Genomic DNA, 22,129 nt, shown 5'->3' with positions numbered 1-22,129 from the left:
TTTTTTTCTCAAGAAACCAGATTTGGTCTCATAAACTTGGAAATACGTGTTGAACAGATATGATAGTCGCTAGAATGCGCTTTGAAAATTGGCCGTGCGCTTTGAACTCAAAATTTGACCATTTTATATTGCGTTGGTCCTGTTATGGACTACAGCGTGCAGCGTGTAGTACAGCTGCACTCACTGTAGGCAGTATAAAGTCGATGACCATTGACCTCAATGGGGTATACAAGCTTAATCACGCACAACCAAGATCGATTACCCGGCTATTGTGAGTAGCCTTAGTTATGTCCCTCGACTAATTATTAGTTTAAAAGAGCTTTAAAGGTTTGAACCAAATGGCTAATCGTGGCTGTGGATTTAACCTACCATGGCGATTCCTGCCATGAAGATATAGGGTCGAAGACACTGTGCCATGTTTATACCTGATTTTGGCGTTTTTAACACACACCCTATAAACAGGTCCCGGAAACAGGTATACAGCGCTGTATGCTGATGAAAAACAACCCTTTTTACTTGTTTTTGTACCCGAGCATGGTGTCCAGGATAAATGTCTGGATCCAAGTTTATTGCTGCAGTCCTGAAAACGAATTCCAGTTGCCAAAAGCTGGAAAAAATTTGGAAATGCATTAAAATGTATGTAAAAATTCACGGAATTGTCCGAAATCATGGAAATGAGCGATGAGCCCTTTCAATTTTAGAATTTAGGGATCAGTATCGATACATGTATCGTGTATCAATTAGCGCCCATGACAGGTTTTATCGTAATTCGATCATCGATGGTTGCGACATCCACATGGTGACCTGTTTTCCTAGTTCAATTTTGGTTCAAAATCACTGAGTATGGCAATGTTAGCTGAGCCTCGTCGAAAGCAAAAACTTTCACTTGATCCGAGGAACCGAATGTGGAGTGATGGTAAGCCTATAATATTATGCAACTTGAAATATTGTGACTTGTTTTGGACATGTGGACCAGGGAGAAAAGCTTACACATGTACAGTCATGCTTATTACAATAATGTTGGTACAATTTGTTGGTACAATTTGTGACCCTACTTCTCATACCCGACTTTTCATACCCCACTTGACCCAACTTTTTATCGTTATGATAAATCATTTTAGATATTTCAATGAATACTAAATAAAGTGTAAATGAAGTCTACCGAATTGAAAAGGCTAAATCAGTGTAATTTGTGAAAAATTATGAGTTAGAAATTATTATTTATAAACATCGCCCTTCCTCGTGCGCAGCCATAATCTCCAAACCAGTCGTTCATAAGTTACCTTTTCATGAGGAAGTATATCGGTCTGTCGCATTAAGATCTCGCATGGTGACATTATAAGCGTAAATATTGTCATTGCATGTTATTCAGCCCTTTCACTGCTACCAACATTTGAGATTAATTGAGTATTGACTTCAGTGTAACGCTCAGTTGCTCCAAGCAAGTTCAATCAAGTTAGCATATCAAGGCTTAATTGGTCAATGCATTGTGATATTATAAGCAAACACTTATTGATTGGCTTGAGCAAACTTTATAACCAGGTTTAGGGAGTGTTCAGAACATTGGGGGGGGGGGCACTTGGAAATTGGAGTCAAAAAGTTTTGACCCCCTCTTCCTTCCTTCCATATACGTGCTTACCTCAACAGTTTGAGTATCAACGCACGGGGCTTTTACGTCGTGCACAGTTTTCCAGAGAACCTGACACTTTTTGACCCCCCATCTTTGGACATACAAAACCTTTTAGATCAACCCTTTCCAAGCATTTAAAAAACAACTAATGATTGCAGTAACGATCACAATCCCAATTTACATTATAACAAGTATGCACTAAGTTTAATGGTTGTACATTTTTTTAATTTATAGGCCTTTAGGCCTATTTCCTACACTGAAACATGCAAGTTTTATAGGGTGACTTGTATGAAGTTTAATTTCATTGTTTGCATTCTAATATTTTCATGTTTCATTCTTAGAACCAATAATTAGATAAAAAATAACACAAGAAAGGGAAATTGAGAGAAACATCTGGGCACATACTCAAGATTTTTGGGGCTTTAGACTTGTTTATAGGGGCGTAATTTTTCTTGGTCAGTGGAAAAATATAAATTTCGGGGCAAAGACGCAAAAAATGTCGGTTGCATCATTTTGACCCGGTATTATCAGTGGAATATTATACATATACTCTTTTCTTATGTGACTGGATAAATGTTAAGTCTTCGAGCTTCCAAAAAGAAATGTTGTATGTTCTTGTTCTGTTGGTATTTTCTTGTTAAAATTTTTGACCCCGCCCCTATCAGGAGCAAAAACTTTTTGACTCCTTTTTGAAGACATAAAACTTTTTGACCCTCCATTTTGCCACCCCCAAAAGTATTTCTGAACAATCCCTTAGTCCAGGCAATTAGAATTGCACAGGGCTCAAAACTCATCAATACTAATCACAATTTTGTATCTAAATATGGCTGAACGAGGCTTTGAAATTTGAGATGAGGAAATGCTTGAAAACGCTGTTCTTTATCAATAATATTAAGGAAATGTGTATGGTATTGGCTTAATATTTGATTACCAACGGAATAAACTGCGAATATCTAACAAAACTTTAAAAATAAGTCGGGTAAGGTGGGGTATGAAAAGTCGGGTATGAAAAGTAGGGTCACAAATTGTACCAACCCAGTTTATACACTACAGTTTTTTACACAGACCATGAGTGACATACACATGCACGTACATTGTATAGGTATGCTAGGTGAATTCAAATTTGCCATCAAACTGCACCATTTTACATATCAAATTAAAGCCCTTTGAGTAAAGAAAGCCAAAACTGAAAACATTTTTGTCATAGCACTTTCCGTAACAACTGAACAAAGTTACATCTTGTCAAAGATTGACTTTTATCAAAAAGATTCAGATAGCAAAATTCCCCAAAACGGCATTTAGGGGTGTTTCTAGATCTTAGTCTCATGGCGATAGCAGCTTTTTTTAATTTTATTGCTATCAAAAGCCCTCTAAAATTCCTTGTGCGATTTGATTATCGCCATAAAAAATCATATATTTGGGTCAAGTGAAGTGTAGAAAACATATTTATGTTGTTTTCCTTCACCGACCTAAATTTCTATGTAAATATGCATTGTGTTTGGGTCCCGGTCTCGGCGAATTTCGCTGACTAGCAAATGTGTTAACTAAGGTTTGCCTGGGATACCTACATTGTATGTATGCATCAGTCATGGTACACGGGTCGAATGTGTGTCATCGCCATCGGCCCGGTCATCGGCCCTCAGACACACACACACAGGCATAGAGTTCTGCAGCAGCATGTTTTGTTAACATTATATACTGTTTACTTCATTTGACACAGGGGGGGCCGGCCAAGATTGGCTGAATTTTGACGTTGTCATTGGTTTTACACGTAAACACAAAAATGTCTCAAATTATTCCAAAACTGTACGTATGTTATTAAGCACTATTTTATCAGTCTAAATCCGTTGAGGTTCGCCAGTGAACCTCATTGTAAGTACCGTTTTTTGAATGTTTTGTATGAATAACGCACGGTATGTTTATGATATACCTAAAATTTCCCCCATTGTGTATCACGGTTCGCTTGGTCTAATGGTAACGGGTCTCGCCTGCGGTGCATAGTGTCCCGAGGTCGAGTCCCACTCACTCCCGGCTATAATTTTTTTTTTTTTTTCACATTTATTTTGAATCCAAAAATATTTATTTTTATGTGAAAATTTATACATTCACTGAGAAATATATTTTGTGCATTTTTTTTTCTGTAACGGGCCAATAGAGCTAAAAACACAACTCAGCACGGGCGTCCAATGTCCAGGCAGTGTTGCCGTCATATTGTCTGTTTTGTTTACGATATTGGCTGTTGCCACAGTGAATAATGTAGTCCACCATCGTCTGATTTGACAGTAACTAATCCATAAATTTGACAACTCAAATACAAAGGATATAAGTTGGCAATCTTAGTTAAGGGGGTACTACACCCATCAATAAATGTGTGACTATTTTTGCATTTTTCTCAAAAACTAATAACACCCTGGTAACAAATTAAAAGTTATGTATATTAATTATTATATATAGGGGCAAGGAATCCAATTACTACACTGGAATTTCAGTGACCCAAGACAAGCGGTTCGATACTTAACTTGTGATAGAAAATGAGGTACCGCTAGGATGTACCTCATTTCCTATCATATTTACTGAACCGCTTGTCTTGATTCACTGAAATTTCAGTGTAGTAATTAGATTCCTTGCCCCAATAATATACATAACTTTTGTTACCAGTGTATTATTAATTTTTGAGAAAAATGCAAAAATAGTCACAAATTTACCACAGGGGTGTACATGTAGTACCCCCTTAATGTTATGCAATCAAGTTTACAACACTGTCAGCTACTGTCAGTCTTACAATGAGCAGAAGTCACTGACCAACCAACCAACCATGCCATTCAAGTACCAATATTGATTATCTCAAGTGGCCTGCTGCAATTGAGCAAATAGAATTTAATGTCTTGTCAATTTGGAGTTGTTAAGGGCAACTAAAACTGATAGGGAAATTTTATCTGTCTGGAATCTGTATTGCCTGTTCTGAGGGAATTAATGCAATGTATCAAAAGGATGGTCCACAATAGAGTGATTCAAGCAACATGAATAGGGAATTAAAAAACTGTGAAGTAGGACTATGCGTCGAACAACTGAATACATGCACAACATGTGGACCAATATATTTTTGTAAACATTTTAGGCCTATAACAAAATGTATATTTTCGTACAATTTCTACCCTATGACCTATAAAAGTTACCTGTTATCAAAGTGTCCGCAAAAAACTGGTCATCGCAAGTATCTTTGATGCTGAAAACTAACAATATTCACGCAGGGACAGGCCGAAAACATTACCTCGATCGTAAAATCCAGCCCATTCATGTCATAAATAATTCATTATTCCATTGTGTAAATGTCACTGATTGTGTCCATGTATTGTTATTGCACCTGCGAGAGCAGAAGTCATGCTGAATTTATACTCGATCGCTGGATCACAACGTGAATTCGCTTCTTAAAAAAAAGAAAACCTCTACGACCAGGTTGTTAAGCATCGAGCATGCTGACTGGCTTAGCAATTATTCAAGTAGTTTTGTAAACCAATCAGGTTAGACGTACTTTACTGGCGGGTCACATTAATTCATACCGTAAAAGGCCGTCGCGTTCATTGATTGGCTTACGATTGCGATGAATGGTTTTTGCAACCAATCACAAAACGGGTTATATATAAATAAGGCGTCCGTCGGAAATTTTGTACGTACATGTACGTCCAATCGTCCATGATGACGTCATGCCCAGTGCCACGAGGTAGCCGGAGGCTTCGCTTTTCTGCGAAAGCGAACGAGTGGTATAAAGTCAGTTTCACACCTGTGATTTATGAAGCATATCATAAAATCTCTGAGCACATCCACAGCGCATTTGACAGATAAAAATGACATTTGCAATTCTGAGCAACGGGATTCCTAGACCCTCCCTCGGGTCCATGGAAAAGCGACTGGTAATGTAGATTACATAGCATTAAAAATCAACCCAATACATGGACCCTCCCAGTCTGTAAGCAATTTGACTTCCAGTTCCCACAAAATGCTGGGAGTTCACTTTTACGGATTTGGAGTCACGCAATCTTTTTCTATATTACCACGTCCATGTTTTCACTACATTAACGTTTTGTGTAAGCGACTAAAACAACGACATTGTATCCGACCAATCAACGCAGCTTGGCAGCGCGGGGATATTTGAAAAGGCTTCCCTAGATAAATAATGTGCAAACATTTGCAAACCGCACGCAATATGGACAATAAGCCTAAGTCCGAGTCGAGTGGTTGCCTTTTATTATTGCGCGTACCATGGGTCTATCAGACGCGTGCCACTTGAGCTCAATACCTCTCAGTTGTTGACAAGCAATGACAAGTGTCCCATCTGATCTTGGGTCACATCCCGCGGCATAGCTTTGTGCTACCACATTTGAATTGAAATTGGGGCGGGGCTTTCGTAATTGACATCAGAATCACCGGGCTTCGTTGAACGAATATTTGGAAGTGAAATCTCTAACACTTCGGAGCAGTCTCGGCGTGGGGAGCGGTCACTGAATTTTGGAGGTGTGATCAGTGTAGTGGCATCATTTTGAGCTAATTTGTGTAGAGAGAGGAATTGGTTTTGGGCTGTGTATTTAGAATCGGGGGTGAAGGACTATGGCATATTTTGGTAGGCTATTATGTAATTATGTATCGTTCCATTATCCAGGCCGGACCGAACCGAGACTGTGGGACAGTCTACGGGATTCCATGAAATTGAAGATTATGACAGCATTCAAGCTTTGACAGACAAAGTGTGAAAAAAGTATTTAGAGGTGAAAACAGTCAAAATTCTTGATTACCTAAGTGTTTCTAGGGCTAAAATGTCACATATTTTCAGATTTTGGCACTTTAAACCCCTTAGACTCAGTACACCGGTCGATCTTACCGTTTCCGATGTTGATTAAGATACTTCTTGCATCGATCCCGAGATGCGGAAAAAAACCAATAGTCATTTTGTCCCACATAAATGAATAAATAACAAAACCCCCGATCCCCGGTGGACTCACCCAAAAGGTGACGTCACACCATATGATCGCCCTTATCCTCCTTGGTCTCCGACTGACACAGACGTGCCTATCGATTGTTCATAGCACTGTGTATCAATTTCTCGACCACGGCGAGATATACGGTTGTAGTTTCACACCTTAGGTAAAACCACACCGGTATTGTTCGGCTGAGGATAGTTTTGACGGCATTTTCTGGCGAAAAAGTGACAAAAACGATCCAAAACTTAGCTACATATCGTGCCTCCGTTTGTATCACGGGACACACGAGCAATTCAAAATGGCCGCTTCGTTGGCGCCATTCATTTTGTTTCCCACGTAAAACAACCATTGCAGCCTGTAAGTTACAATAGATGTTTGTACATACACATTGTATTTCATGTACGGTAGGTTATTGTTGCTATGTTAGGGTGATTACTCTATCGTTATGTCTTCATTACCGTCCAATAAAGACGAGTTAATCAGATATTCATACGGTGGGGATTGGTAGGGACCCGTCTGACATTTTAGTAATAAAGTTAGCCAGTCCTTACTTTACCACTAACGTTAGCGACCAGCCTCCGTGCTCAGGTTTGCTTACTGGGCTTGAGTCGCGTGTTGGGGGGTAGTGCCCCCCTCCCTTTTCTCCTCGCTTCGCCTCGGCCCTGTCGGGCTTGCCCTTCCCTGGTGACGGGCGGGACCCACACCGCTCTGTTTCACCCACAGGGAGTGCTCACGATCTTCTAGATGTCTTTCTTTGGCGTAGGACTCTCCGAGTTCCAGCTTGACGATTTGGATAGGCTCCGTCATCGCCATAAGACGAAGAAGAAATCTACCAAGGGCACTGGTAAGGCCGATACGGTGGATTCTGCTGTGACAGCCCCTATGGGTCATGGCAGGTCTGCTTAAGCGGGCTCCGGTCCCCGGACAAGCAGGCGGTTCCTTCGAGGACTGCTAGCGCGTCCAAAGGCTCAGCAGCCAGCGAAAGCACTGACTATACGTCGGAGCAAAGTAGCAGGCAGCAGAGCGGTAACCACCAGCGAAAACCCTAGCGGGTTTTGCAGCAGGAGGATACCAGTCGATCACGGTAGATTCTGCTGTGACAGCCCCTATGGGTCATGGCAGGTCTGCTTAAGGGGCTCCGGTCCCCGGACAAGCAGGCGGTTCCTTCGGGGACTGCTAAGCGCGTCCAAAGGCTCAGCAGCCAGCGAAAGCACTGACTATACGTCCGGAGCAAAGTAGCAGGCAGCAGAGCGGTAACCACCAGCGAAAACCCTAAGCGGGTTTGTAGCAGGAGGATACCAGTCCTCTAGCGAAAATCCTCACGGGTTTTTAGCAGGAGGACACCCGTCTGTTGCAGGCATATCTACAGGCTCAAACAGCCACAGTAGTAGCCAGCGACGGGCAGCATGCAAGGGTACCCGGGCTTGCCTGGGTTGAACCCTAGCATGCATGGGTTCAGCGACAGAGACGATACCGCTGCTAACGCTGTGGGTGTAGTCTTAGCAGAACCAACTGGGGTTGTCACACGGCAGCGTTCCATGGCGGGACCGCCGAGTGATACCCTGGGCCCTAGAATAACTGCTGGCTGTCCACAGGGACTGGCTGGCGATTATTCAGGGGTTGGGCTCGCAGTCTCTCACGGGACAGCGACCCAGGTGCATTCGGTGGCAGCTACAAAGACGAGCTACGGCTTGACTTCAGTGGTAGCCGCTATGCACCCGCCCATAGCTGCCGTGAGTGGTCCGCCACACACAGCGACCTTAGGGCGAAGCTCTAGAGGGTACAGTAAGTAGCTTGAACAGCCTAGCTGATCAACAACCCACTTATGTCCTCGAGAGCCAGCGGAGCGTGGGTGATCCATTACCGTCAATGGGTCAATTACCCTCTCTTGATCGATCACTGTCAAATCAACAGGGCATAGCTCCATTGATTGACGCTGCCTATTCAGGTGGCGAGGTGATTGATCGGGGTATCTGCACGCTCAGCTACCCGTGGTACTAGGCAAGCTCCCTCTAGCCAAGGGACAGCCGGTATAGCGGGTACCCATACACACGGCTTGATCCTTGCGGGGAACGCAGTGAGGCATGGGTACAGTGGTACACAGCCGGGAGCCCTCACGGGCACCTACGCTAGTACAGCGCGGTACCACGCCAGCACACAGCTTGATCCCCCAAAACAGGGAACGCAGTGTGGCGAGGGTACAGCGGTCCACAGTTGGGAACCCTCACGGGTACCCACGCTGATACCGCACCGGTACCGCAGCACCCGCCTTAGTCGCCACAGTCTCTGTGGCAACAAGGGGGGGAGGCGGTGCTGGTACTGCAGTACCATGGGGTTACCCTGGTGGCGGATCCTTTCAGGGTCAGCTGCCGGCGGGGTATGCCCCGTGGTACCCGCCACAGGGTGTTTCTTCCACGGCCTAGCACCGTGGCAAGTGTCGCCTAGCGATGGCCACGCAGTACCAACATCAGCTGTTGACCAGGCCAGCCGGCATGGGGCTAACCCAGATCTTGATCAGGGTAGGCCCGTGCTGCTAGCGCTAGGACGAGGGCTGCTAGAGCAAGCGGACCCAGTGGTGCCATGGCGGATACCTCAGGGTCTTGCGGGAGTACTCCCTCTTCTGCTGGCAGGTAGTCGGCGAGCCACACAGTGGTTATGCCTTCTTACCCGCTTTCAGATGCCCGTCCTCAGTTACCGTCATCATCGGAGCATGATCACGGATACTGTGGGCGAGGGAAAGGAGTCGGAAGCTGAGTCCGGTAGTGACATCACTACAGTCTCCTTCCCCGCTGCCCAGCGCGAGGGGAGCAACAGCACTGATCTTCCTCCGGACACCCCCTAAGGGGGAGTCCATGGAGGAGGACCAGGGATCCTTTCAGTAGGATACTCAGCTGCTGCTTCCTCACAGGGGCCGCCACTCTCATTCCCGGCAAACCTCACGGGTAGATATCGTGGGGCTGTCGAGCTCAGTAGAGCTATGGCGCCGCGTGCGTGCTGCGCTTCCTCTGCGTGTAGCGCGGGAGGACCACGGGACCTACCTGAGGGGAGCCGAGAGGGACCCAGATGTCGTCAAGCGTATCACGCTCAGACAACATCTGAGCTCTTCCGCGAGGTGAGCCTATTAGCGGTGCTAACAGCTAGCCTCAACGAGAGCTCCATGGGCCTAGCCCATAGGGTGTCCACTCAGCGCCCGGGGAGGGGCCTGCCACTCCAATCGCTCAGCGATGGAAAGGCAGGGTCCTTTTTCTTTGGATGCTTCTGCGCTACGGTGGAGGACCGTGCAAAGAAGCTACCAACGGAGCACTCTGAAGAGGTCGGAAACTGCCCTTACCATGGGTAGGAGCTCCGACTTCAGCAGGCCGTGCACCACCAACAGTACCGAGCCCACTACCTCTGCAGCACCCATTTCTGGGAGGCGCAAAGGGTAGCACAGGAACAGCTGGCAAGCCCGAAGAAGAGCAAGCGCTCTTCCAAGGGAAGCTGGGCAGAGCATTCCTGGGGGCTCAGCGGTTTTTCCACAGGGGATCTCCCAGTGGACTCCACCGCTTATGGCTTTCACCCAGAGGTGGGAAACCATCTCTTTGGCGCCTGGGTATGGTCAGTGGTGAGTGGGGGTTACAGACTGGCAACCCAGTCTCCCCACATTCATCTGCACATTTCAGAGGTCCACAGTAGTGCCGTCAGACGGCCCCCAGCGTCGGGCACTACTGACAGGGATCACACAGCTTCTCACGAAGCGGGCGATTGTCCCGGTCTACCCCCGTTCTACGGGTGATCTTGGAGCCATTGGCTCCAAGGAAGACCGGCGACGGGAGCCCCATCCGGAACCGCAGGCTGTTGAACACGTTCTTCAGGCCCAGAGGTTCAGAATGGGGACTCTCGCCTCGGTGCTAGCCTGCTCCATCAGGGGCATGGGAACAGCATCGCTAGATCTCTCGGACGCCTATCTGCATATGCCAATCGCCTCTCAAGATCGGAGGCATCTGCGCTTCTAGGTACAGGATCAAAATTACCAGTTTTGATACCGGCCATCCAGCCTGTCCATCTCTCCCAGGGTGTTTAACACTCTTGGTCAGAGCGGTGGCAGCGTACCTGAAGCACAGGGGTGTCAACATCAGTTGCTACCTGGACGTTTGGCTCATATACGGACGCACCCCACTGAAGACTACGGGTCTCATGGGGTTGATAGTCCGTAGGGTGCGGGACCCTGGATTTTTTGATCAGCTCAAAAAAGTCCAGCGTGGTCCCGACGCAGTCACCACTATTTGTAGGGGCCCAGATCACCCTCACGGAGGGGTTCGCGGTGCTCTCACCCGAGCGGGTGACGACCATGGTGCGGTGTGCCTGACTCTTGGCGAGTCTCGGGCAAAACCCGCTGTGGCATGGATGAAGGTGGTAGGCCTAATGGCCAGTATGGTAGACCTCGTACTGTACTGCCGTTTCTACGTTAGGCTTACCCAACTACACCTTCTAGCCTGCTTGCAGGCCCAGTCGTCACCCAATCTCCCTCGCGGTTCCGTTGCCGGAGCTCGCGCGAGAGGAACTCTGGTGGTGGACCCATCAGCCCAATTTGACCCAAGGTGTCAGGTTTCCTGCACCCCGGTATGTCACGTAGTGACGACCATAGCGTCAAAAGCGGGGCTGGGGGTCCACATCCACGAGACTCCGTCTCGGGCCTATGGGGGCCATAGAGACAGAGTTTCACATCAACCTCCCTCGCTTACGAGGAGGTGATCGTGGAATCACATACCGTTGTCCTGACGGATAACACAACCGTGGTAGCCTACCCCAACAGACAAGGGGACTCCGGGCCACCACGATTGAGCCTGCATGCACGACACCTGATAGGGTGGTGCAAGTTCAGGCAGATTACGATGAGAGCGATACACATCGCGGGCGTCACCAGCATCCTCGCGCACAATCTGTCACGAGGAAGGGTGTCGGGACCAGCAGAATGGTCCCTTGCTCCGCAGGTCGCTCAGACGATCTTCAAGGGGATGTACCACCCCTCGAAAGATCTGGTCGCATCTCATCGCAATCATCCACTGCCGGTGTACTGCTCAAGGGTCACGGACCCCCAAGCATTCACCGTGGACGCTCTGTCCATAGACTGGGGAGGATGACAGCTTATGCAGTCCTCCGATCTCACTACTCATGAGGGTGGTGGCCAAGATCGGGTGGGAAGACTGCATTGTCATTCTGCTAGCGGCAAGACCGCTGGCACTCACCGAGGTACCAGATCTACTCCGGATGCCCGGAGCGGAGGTACCCAGTCTATCACTAGAGCACCTGCAGTTAGCTGCATGGCCCTTACCAGGGAACACGCAGCGGAGGGATACTTTTCATCAGAAGCTGTTTTTCTCATCGCCGGGGCTAGACGGAAGTCTACCCTCCGTGCACGTATAGCCAGAGTCTGGCTCCATACTACGCTTGGTGCAATGAGACAAATAGCTCCCCCGCTAGAGCCTCTGTGCTGCTAGTTCCAGAGCTTCTGACAGAAAAGTTCCAAGCAAGACTTCAGCGGGCCACTGGGGCCAGCTATAAGTCAGCTGTCCTCTCCATTCACCGAGGTTTCGAGGCGGTCGACTATCATAGCCGATGGTTACCTTATTAGTCTACGCCTCGACGGTATGTTCAACGCAGTGTCTACCAAAAGGAAAGTGATCCTCCTAAGGGATCCCAACACAGTCTTAGATTACTTTAAGGGTCACCCTTTTGACCTTCCGTCAAAAGCGGCTTAAATACGTAACTCTCAAGATGGCTTTCGGTTTGGCGTTGGCTTCGGGGCGGCGGTGCTGAGTTGCACACGGTCTCGAGGTTAGCTTCCGTGTTCACAAACACTGGAGCGACACTGTTTCGGCGCTCTGTTCTCGTGACTACTGAGCGGCGCGGTGCATACCGACATTCGCCCTCTCCAATCCCCAGGGTTGGGCAAGGTTCGCTGAAGCCAAAGATAGGCTGGGGTGTCCGATAAGGCGCTGCAGCACTATTTCTTCCGAACACAAGCCTTGCGAGGACTCACGACCGCATTCATCACCCTTACAGAGCCTTTCGGTCCAGCCGCTGTCGCAATGGCTGGTCCAGGTGTTGGTGGGGTCCGGGGATCGCGAAGGTTTCGCGTCCCACGACCCACTCGACACCTGAGCTATCTCATCATCTTGGGTATACCGCTCGGTTGTCCCTTGAGGAGATCTAGCAGGCGGTGTCCCGGAAGCCACCTTCGCCCTTCTCTACGATACTTCCGCTTTACGTTAGTAATCAGAGACGGGCGGAGGTTTACCGGGACATTGTTCGGCGATCATAATACGGTGGTGTCACGGGTACCAGGTTTTCAGACTATACAGAATACTCAGCATGGTAAGAACCAGTGTCGCTATTCTTAACCACCAAACTTATTAAGTAAGGAGGTTTATGTCTGTGATCGCGTGGTCTTTTTTTGTTTCCCGACTGTTGGGGGAAAATAATTTCTGACCTCGCGAAAACCATCGTTACCGCTCCCGATCCCTGATCTGATGCTGACCAATCTTGTACCTCCATCCGTCGGTTACTTGCTAGATCGATCTTTCAGATGTTGATGCAAGAAGTATCTTAATCAACATCGGAAGCGGTAAGATCGACCGGTGTACTGAGTCTAGTCCCAAACAAAAATGTTTGGTAGACTCATAACCGTGCGATCTTACCTTTCCGATGTTGATTATCCCGACCCCGCCACCCCTACAAGTTTGGTCCGAGTAGGGGATCCCAAGTCGGATAAGGGCGATCATATGGTGTGACGTCACCTTTTGGGTGAGTCCACCGGGGATCGGGGTTTTTGTTATTTATTCATTTATGTGGGACAAAATGACTATTGGTTTTTCCGCATCTCGGGATCGATGCAAGAAGTATCTTAATCAACATCGGAAAGGTAAGATCGCACCGGTTATGAGTCTACCAAACATTTTTGTTTGGGACTATTTTTCACTGATTTTGAGAAAAATTCATTTTTTGGTCCAATTTTGGCCGAAAATGGCCATTTTGGCGTGACAAAAATGTTGACATGCTAATTTCCTGTGAGTGTATGAACATGAAAACTTTCAAATACTGCCTAATTTTCTATGCTAAGTGTGTAACAAGGGTTCAATTGTGATATTAAAAGCATTGAATGGGATCCATATATTTCTTTATTTTCATAGCAGGGGTAGAAACTCAAAGGTTCGGGTGACAATTGATTTGGAAAAAAGTATAATATTCGCCTCATTTTCGAATTGAAAAGGCTATATCTCCACAAAGGTATGAGCTATAGGGATGTTTTAAGTGTCTTTTTGCTCAGTATTTCAATAGCTAAATGGTGATAACAAATATGTAAGCTAGATTTACAGAAAAGAAAATAAACTTGCAATATGCTACCCCTACCCCTAAGAATTTTGAAGGCGTGAAAAAAGTAATGGATTTTGTTAAATAAAAAAATAAGTCCTTCAAAACTGGGAGGTATAAGGCTAAACAAAGAACATGTTGCTCTTACAGTACCAATACATTTCTCTAGAGCAACATGTTTTTGTTTAGGCCTAAGCATCTCCATTTTGAAGGACTTATTTTTTTTTCAGATATTTTCACTCAAATTTGAGGGTTTTGGGCAGAAATATGCCTGTACAGTGCTATGGGGAAAATTTTCAAGTTGATGATTATTTATGTCAGATTCAGTTTCTACACAAAATTTCACCCTAGAAAATGTTCCTTTAAGTAGGATATCTTTCACTTTAAGTTTCCACCATTCTGTCCGCCAAACGCAAGTCAAAGCTTGAACGCTGTCTTATGTAAGTTATTCTACAAGATCGGTAATAATCAAGGGAGTACTACACCCCTCGATAAATTTGTGTCTATTTTTGCATTTTTCTCAAAAACTAATAACACAGTGGTAGCAAAAGTTATGCATATTATAGGGGCAAGGAATTCAATTATTACACTGGAATTTCAGTGACCCAAGACAAGCGGTTCCTTATTTATGATACATGTACATGTATAAATAAGAAATAAGGTACCGTTAGTATGTACCTCATTTCCAGTGTTCGAATTAAGGAAAAATAATTGGTTGTCCCACGGACAACCAGGTTACAATTTCTGGTTGTCCGTCTAAGTTTTTGGTTGTCCGTATATTACCAGCTAAAAGATACACATACAAAGGTGAGTTTTGGCTACACATTTATGGTTGTCCGGCGGACAACCCAATCAGTATTTTTGGTTGTCCGGCGACTTTTTTAGTTGTCCCGGGCAACCGGACAACCAAAATTTCGAACGCTGCTCATTTCCTATCATATACATGTATACTGAACCACTTGTCTTGAGTTACTGAAATTTCAGTGTAGTAATTGGATTCCTTGCCCCAATAATATACATAACTTTTGTTACCAGTGTGTTATTATTTTTGAGAAAAATGCAGAAATAGTCACAAATTTACCACAGGGGTGTAGTACCCCCTTAACAGCTGGTCTGCTGTATTTGAAGTGCATATTGAAGTTTGTAAGTTTGTGACTTCGTATGTTATGTACAATAGATATTACAGGAAGCTTAAATTGGCACGCTTTCCTGCAATTTAGCGTAATCCTAACCCTAACCCTAACCCTAATTTTGTGTAAAATTACATGAAGGAATATAAATCTTTGGGGTGTTTGTTTGGAAGATATTATTTTGTGATCCACACACACCAAATAACATGGTTTTTTTTCTCTTTGTACATTTATACAGATCAGAATAAATTTGGAAAACGCATGTTGGAGAAGATGGGTTGGCAGTCCGGCAAGGGACTAGGTGCTAATGAAGACGGCAAGACTGACCATATCAAGGTGTCCCTCAAGAATAACACATTGGGTAAGTAAGATCTACACTCTCAAGTAAGCATGCAGTAACTGATGGGTAATTCCACTAGGTTGGGACACAGTGTGTTAATGGACCATATCATTAAAAGTATCATTACATTTGGATCAGTTATTTAATATAACATTTACTTAAGGGTGTGCAAGTGTTTTAGAACGTTTTAAATTATGTTAAAGTTATAGGCTAACAAAAATATTATCAAAAATGTCTCATTTTGCTGTTTGACACAGTGTCAATGTTACATCTGCATTCTCTTTTTTACATTTTTCCAACACTTTAAGGGGTACTACACCCCTGCCCAATTTTGTGCCTATTTTTACATTTTTCTCAAAAATTATAGCGCATTGGTGACAAGTAAGATATGTATATTATAGGGGCAAGGACTACAACTACTGCACTGGAAATTTTATTTCAGCACAGACAAATCAATAACTACTTACTTGCCTTGAGTTGCTGAATTTTCAGTGCAGTAGTTGTATCTTACCTGTCACCAATGCGTTATAATTTTTGAGAAAAATGCAAAAATAGGCACAAAATTGGCCAGGGGTGTAGTACCCCCTTAAATTAATGATGTGTACTAAATTACAATACAACAGTGCAACTAGAAATGCCTTTCTGATGGTAGTCAGTGCCTAAATACAGCAGAAACAGCAAGAAATAGGAACATTTTGAATGCAGACGTAACAACTAACATTGACACCACAACCACAATCACATTTTTAATTTCTGCTATTTCTGAGCACTGTTTTTGGAGACTGACTACCACAACAAAAGCTTTTGCATTGTGCATGTTGTGAATAGTACACAAAGTGAGTTTGGATTTATTATTTATGTAGGTCTTGAAATGCTAGGAAAGGAAAGGAAGATTTTCTATGTAACACCAGTAACACCATATCAATATTAAACATTACATGATATTTCCTTATTTAAAAGTAATTAATGTGAAATAACTATAATGTACTATCTAAAAGACAAACAAAGCAGCAAGAAACAAAATTGTTATGGTAGTTGGTGTCACTCCAAATACAGTAGAAACAGCAAGAATAGAAAAGGTTAAATCATGATGTAACAAGTACACGGTGTCAATGTTACATCTGCACGCACACGTTTCTATTTCTTGCTGTTTCTGCTGTATTTGGGCAATGACTGCCATCATCATGATCATTTAGACATTTTGTTTTTTTCTTTTTGATATGTGTCGAAAAGTGTTGAAAAAGGACAATTTATTTTGACATGTCGGATTTAGGGTCATATCAACAATAATCAGTCGATAACAGGCCTACTTCAGACTGATTTTGCTTTTGCTTGATCACACCACAAATGCTTGTAGACTGGTTGTCAAACCCATTAGTAGAACAAACCCATTAGTAGAACAAAACTTTAGTGCTGTTCTATTTTTCTGAAATCCAGAGTATTAGTATAATGAATCCCATTGTTACACCATTTTATTAGGCGTTGGTTGTACTCCAAGCCATGACGACAATTGGATCGCACACCAAGATGATTTCAATGACATTCTGGCTACGCTGAACCAAGATCATAGCAAAGAAGACAGCAATGAAGACAAAGCAACAGTGTCAGATGACGCCACTTCCAAGAGTCTGGAGGAAAGATCAAAGAAGTCCAGGAGTAGAGTACAGTAAGCATTTAAATCAGTGGTGTTTTGTTTATAGGAGTATATTGTGATTCTAGCACCCTCTTTTTATGACATTTTCAGTAGATATCCGCCAAAAAACTTGTTCCCAACTTTTCAGTTGATTTCGATTTTGCGCTTGCAAGTTATACATCACGTGTTAGCAGAACGTAAATACAAATTTGATGATATATTTATCATGCAAATGAATCTGCAAGAAATCTTTCGCACATAATCATATGTAGCCAGAGGTTTCCGATGGTATAAAATCTCAACTTTTTTTTCAGAAAAGTGGGGGAGGGGTTGAGGCTCTGGATCACAAAATGCCCCTTTAAGAACTGGTTTTGGCTACATAATGTTTATATGCAAAAAAAATTCTTGCAGATTTATTCATTTAATTTAAATTTTAAATAGCAAAAAAATAGTGTCAAATTTGAATTAGGTTCTGGTATACCAGTAATGAAATTACAATACATTGGCTATAAAGCAGTGTAATAAACATAATCTTGCATTACTTGCAAACGCAAAATCGGAATCGACTGAAATTTGGGGGATAAGCTTTTTTCATGGATATCTACTGAAAAATGTCATAAAAAGAGGATGCTAGGATTATGAAATACTTCTGTAAATTTTAAATACAAGGGAAGTCCAGACTCAGCAGGGATTCAAATTCGAGGGGAACCCGAGAACCGGTTCTCCTGAAGGTTCTTGCTGGATTACAACTAGGAGAACCCAAATTGGTTCTCGTAAGCTTCCAAGTCTCAGATCGCATGTTATGTAGCCTGGTTTTGATGAGAACCAAAGGTTCTTGCAAAAGCCCTTTACGAGAACCTAAACAGGTTCCCGCAATTGATTGGGAATTTGAACCCCTGGACTCTCCATGTTTAACAATTATGAACTGTTCTCACATAATGAGCATACATATTGCAAAACCTGTTGCTTGAAATCCTCAATGAGGATTTATTTTTGTTGTCGCCAAACAAAGTTTGGAAAAGGGACTACCAAACAAGCTCATTGTACTACATTCGCCGACTGAGCTTTTTCTTGTTATGTTCCTCGTAAATGGAAGCAGCTGTCGGAATACATAAGAAACACTATATAGTCCATTTACATTTTTGAAAGACTTGAAAAATTGAAATGTCATATCTTTGAACTTGATTAAGTACAACAGTTTCTTTTGTGCCTAACTGTCTTAGGTGCTATATAAATTGTAATGATTGATTGATTGAAAAAGATGTAGTATAAAATGAACTGATTGAAGACTGTGGTTAGAGTGCTTGAACATGTTCAGCGGCCAATGTCACATAGGAGGTGTTTCTTGCCCAACAACGTAATCAAGGCTTGTGCTTTGAATAATAAATATGATCCTCTCAGTAGCAAGTGTTAAATCCTTACATATTTACATTGTTTTGTTCACCACAGTTACAAGAAGTTTACAAGAGGCAAGGACTTTTCTCGGTATGGTGCCACAGATATCAATTGCATCTTGGGAGTACGGGCAACTAAGTCTGCACCAACTACACCAAGAACACAATCGGTGAGTACCTGCTCCCACTTTTATGATAGTTGGAGTTGTTGACAGCAGAGTTTTTGTCAAGCATTTTACTGAAGGGGTGAAATTTTCAACAAATTATTTCCAAATATAACAAGTCATTCGTTTTCATTTTGTATGAGAAATAAGTGTATTAAAATAATTCGGACCACTGAAAGCCAAGAAGAAATGTTATAATATTGGATATTTTCTATATGAAATCATGGGGTATTTGAACATGATCGGTTTCACGATTTCGTATTCTCTGGACTATGGACTTCAAGGGGTTCTCTAAAGTATGTGAGCACGTATATAAACTCCTCAACAAAAGTTTGGAAAGTTTTTTCAAGCATCTGTATCTCCAATTATTTGTGACATATTCATATCGTGTTGCATATCACTGGATAGCTACAATACTCCCCTTTACAATGACACCCCATTTGAAACAATAACATTTTTCACGGCTGAGTACATGCCTTGTGAATGTAGTGGGGTCTCAAAATGAATTTGCCAACTTGACCATTATTCTGTGCAGGAAGCTGCAATCCCATAACTTCACAATCTGGGCCCTAATGCAATCCTCCAAGATGACACCGCTCGCCCACATAGCCACGGTAGTCAACGACTACCTACAGAATATGGGAGTAGAGTCAAACTGGCCTGCAATCAGGCCAGACCCGGGGGCCAGACCTCAACCCGATTGAACACTTGTGGGACCAGCTTGATCGTGCTGTGCGTGCCAAAGAAGCCCATAGGCAACCACATTGAATGACCTGCATTTAATCCTTGTGGAAGAATGGAATTCCATCCCACAGTAACGTGTAACCAGGTCGGTGAGCAGCATGAGGAGAAGGTGCCTGACTATTGTGGCTGCCTGTGGTTTTTCCACCCGCTATTGAGGTTAGTGGCTAGGTTTGTTTGAGCACAGAATAATGGTCAATTTGGCAAATTCATTTTGAGATCCCACTACATTCACAAGGCGTGTACTCAGCCGTGAAAAATGTTGTTGTTTCAAATGGGGTGTCATTGTAAAGGGGAGTATTGTAGCTATCCAGTGATATGCAACACAATATGAATATGTCACAAATAATTGGAGATACAGATACTTCAAAAAACTTTCCAAACTTTTGTTGAGGAGTTTACATGCTATTTGCGCCAGTGGCGTGCACCGACTATGATTGTGGGGAGGTACCAGGTCTGATGGGAGGGCACAAGCAATTTATCGCCAATTTTCTTATGGGATTTCCAATTGATGGGGCATGCTGCGCCACTGATTTGCACGTTCAAGAAAACCCAATGGTGATCATTCCCTAATTATAATATACTATTTCTTACTTCGCTTTAACCAAGATGTGTCAGGCCAAATGTAAAAAGGAAGGAGCTAAATGCAATTTAATGTAATTCATCATTTTTGCATTCCTTTTAAAATAAGATTTTAAAGAAGGTTGTATGTAAAACATTGAGTGAGTCCAAAAGAAACATTCAGGAATAAATCAAAAAGGAGTGTTGTTGTGTCGTAATTTGTAAGTATTCCATTTCTTGACATTGTTTGACTTGAAGATTTGATCAATGAACATTTATTTTTAATTACTTCTCACAGGCCAACAATTCTGACAGCGAAAGTGAGAATGAAAAAGCCACCAAAGAAGATGAACATGAGGACACGTCTCATGGTGTCACAACCATTGTTCAAAACACCAGCATACAGGACTACTTTGCCAGAAAGATGGCTGAACTTAAAAAAGGCAGACCCTTGCCGCAGCAACAAACTAAGGACAGTGAAAGTGATGGGAAGGACAGTAAGGACGAAGATTCAGTTGAAGATGATGGTGGTTCGGAAAGCAAAACTAAAAAGAAGAAGAAGAAGAGCAAGAGAAAGTTTGATGATAGTAAGGATGATGATGTATCTTTAACATACAGAGGAACAGATGTGGATGGAGTAAAATCAAATAAATCACCAGAAAGGAATCTAGAAAATGTCTCCGTTGATCAGGGTGGCGAAGAAGGAGTGAATATAGTAAGTATAGAACTAGAAGACGACCAGCCAAGAAAGAAGAAATGTAAAAGGAAAAAGAGAGATGAAGAATTGGAACAAGTTTCAATAGAAGAAAGAAATATCTCGGGTTCAAGTAGTAAAAAAAAGTAAGAAGAAGAAAAAGAGAAAGAGTATAGAATGATATATTTTAGTTGGTATCTGAAGCTTATAATTGTCAAATAATTGAATAAATTTACTGAAAGAAAATGATTAAATGTAAAAATGTACGTACATTGCTATATTTATCAAACCTGTATTTACCAAAATTGGTCAGATTTGAGTTACAAACCCCAATGGAAGAGAGCTATTTACAAACATCTTTGATTTCCAACTCAATATGGTTTGCATTCAAAAAGTTGTGGTGTACAGAAAATAATCAAGAAATATATTTACTAAAAGATCCCTACCAGGGTTGCTGATTATTTTTTTTTTATAAAAGAAAAATCAGATTTTTTTTATTTGAGGACTCGGATAGCGACATTTGCACAGTATTTTTGTTGGACCTAAGAGCACATCAGACACGCCAAATTGCATTCTGAATATGAGGAATATCCGTATGATATCAATTTTTTTTTTAATTTGCGATATAATACAAATTTTATGACAAATTATAAAAAAATGATATTTTTGACATTTAAGGGGTACTACACCCTGGCAAATTTTGTGCCTATTTTTGCATTTTCTCAAAAATTTTTAGCATTTGTGACAAGTAAGATATGTATATTATAGGGCAAGGACTACAACTACTGCACTAAAAATTCAGCAACTCAAAGCAAGTAGTTATTGATTTATTGATCAAATACTGGTTTTCCCTCATTTTGGACTGTAACTCCACAACTGTTGTCTGTGCTGAAATAAAATTTCCAGTGCAGTAGTTGTATTCCTTGCCCCTATAATATACATATCTTACTTGTCCCCAATGCGCTATAATTTTTGAGAAAAATGCAAAAATAGGCATAAAATTGGACAGGGGTGTAGTACCCCCTTAACAGTAAACATAAATCTAATGATATGTACTTAAAAAGTTTATGTAGCTAGGATGAAAAAACAACCATCATATGAAAATTTTGACCTTTCCTATTGAAAATATATATGGGAGATTAAAGTCTGTCTTCAATAGGGGATGTATAGATTTCAACTGGAATAGCCCAATGTCCTTGTTAAGGTAGTATGACGGCTAATCAAGCTTGCAGCAAAATAGCCACAATAGCAAATTGGAATTGTGTATTAATTTAAAACTTAACACAAACTAAAGATAAGTCTTCACTCCACCTATTTTTAGAGTTTCACAAAAATTTTACCATTTCTTATGTATTTCTTTATTTTTTGAAAATTACCTAAATTTTTCCACATTATAATTTTTTTGCCTACATGGAGTATGCTATGGTTTCCAAACTTTCAGGGATGGTGTATTTAAGCTTAATATCTAAATTCTCTCGCCAGCTTTTTTGGATAAAGTGTTTAATTTTTTAGA

At 42.7% G+C, this 22,129-nt stretch overlaps 1 protein-coding gene across 1 annotated transcript; it reads left to right on the top strand.

Annotated features, from left to right (window-relative positions):
* Window positions 1-762: 762 nt before the first annotated feature.
* On the top strand, window positions 763-21,291 carry LOC140137493 (PIN2/TERF1-interacting telomerase inhibitor 1-like). Its single transcript, XM_072159210.1, has 5 exons — window positions 763-916; window positions 15,328-15,450; window positions 16,909-17,095; window positions 18,512-18,626; window positions 20,221-21,291. Exons 1-5 carry the CDS (start codon window positions 844-846, stop codon window positions 20,764-20,766), a joined length of 1,044 nt encoding a protein of 347 aa, XP_072015311.1. The 5' UTR covers window positions 763-843; the 3' UTR covers window positions 20,767-21,291.
* Window positions 21,292-22,129: the final 838 nt, after the last annotated feature.

This window comes from Amphiura filiformis, chromosome 17 (genome assembly GCF_039555335.1).
Source record: "Amphiura filiformis chromosome 17, Afil_fr2py, whole genome shotgun sequence".
Classification (NCBI taxonomy): Eukaryota; Metazoa; Echinodermata; class Ophiuroidea; order Amphilepidida; family Amphiuridae; genus Amphiura; species Amphiura filiformis.
This window is presented reverse-complemented; position numbering and strand designations above follow the sequence as displayed.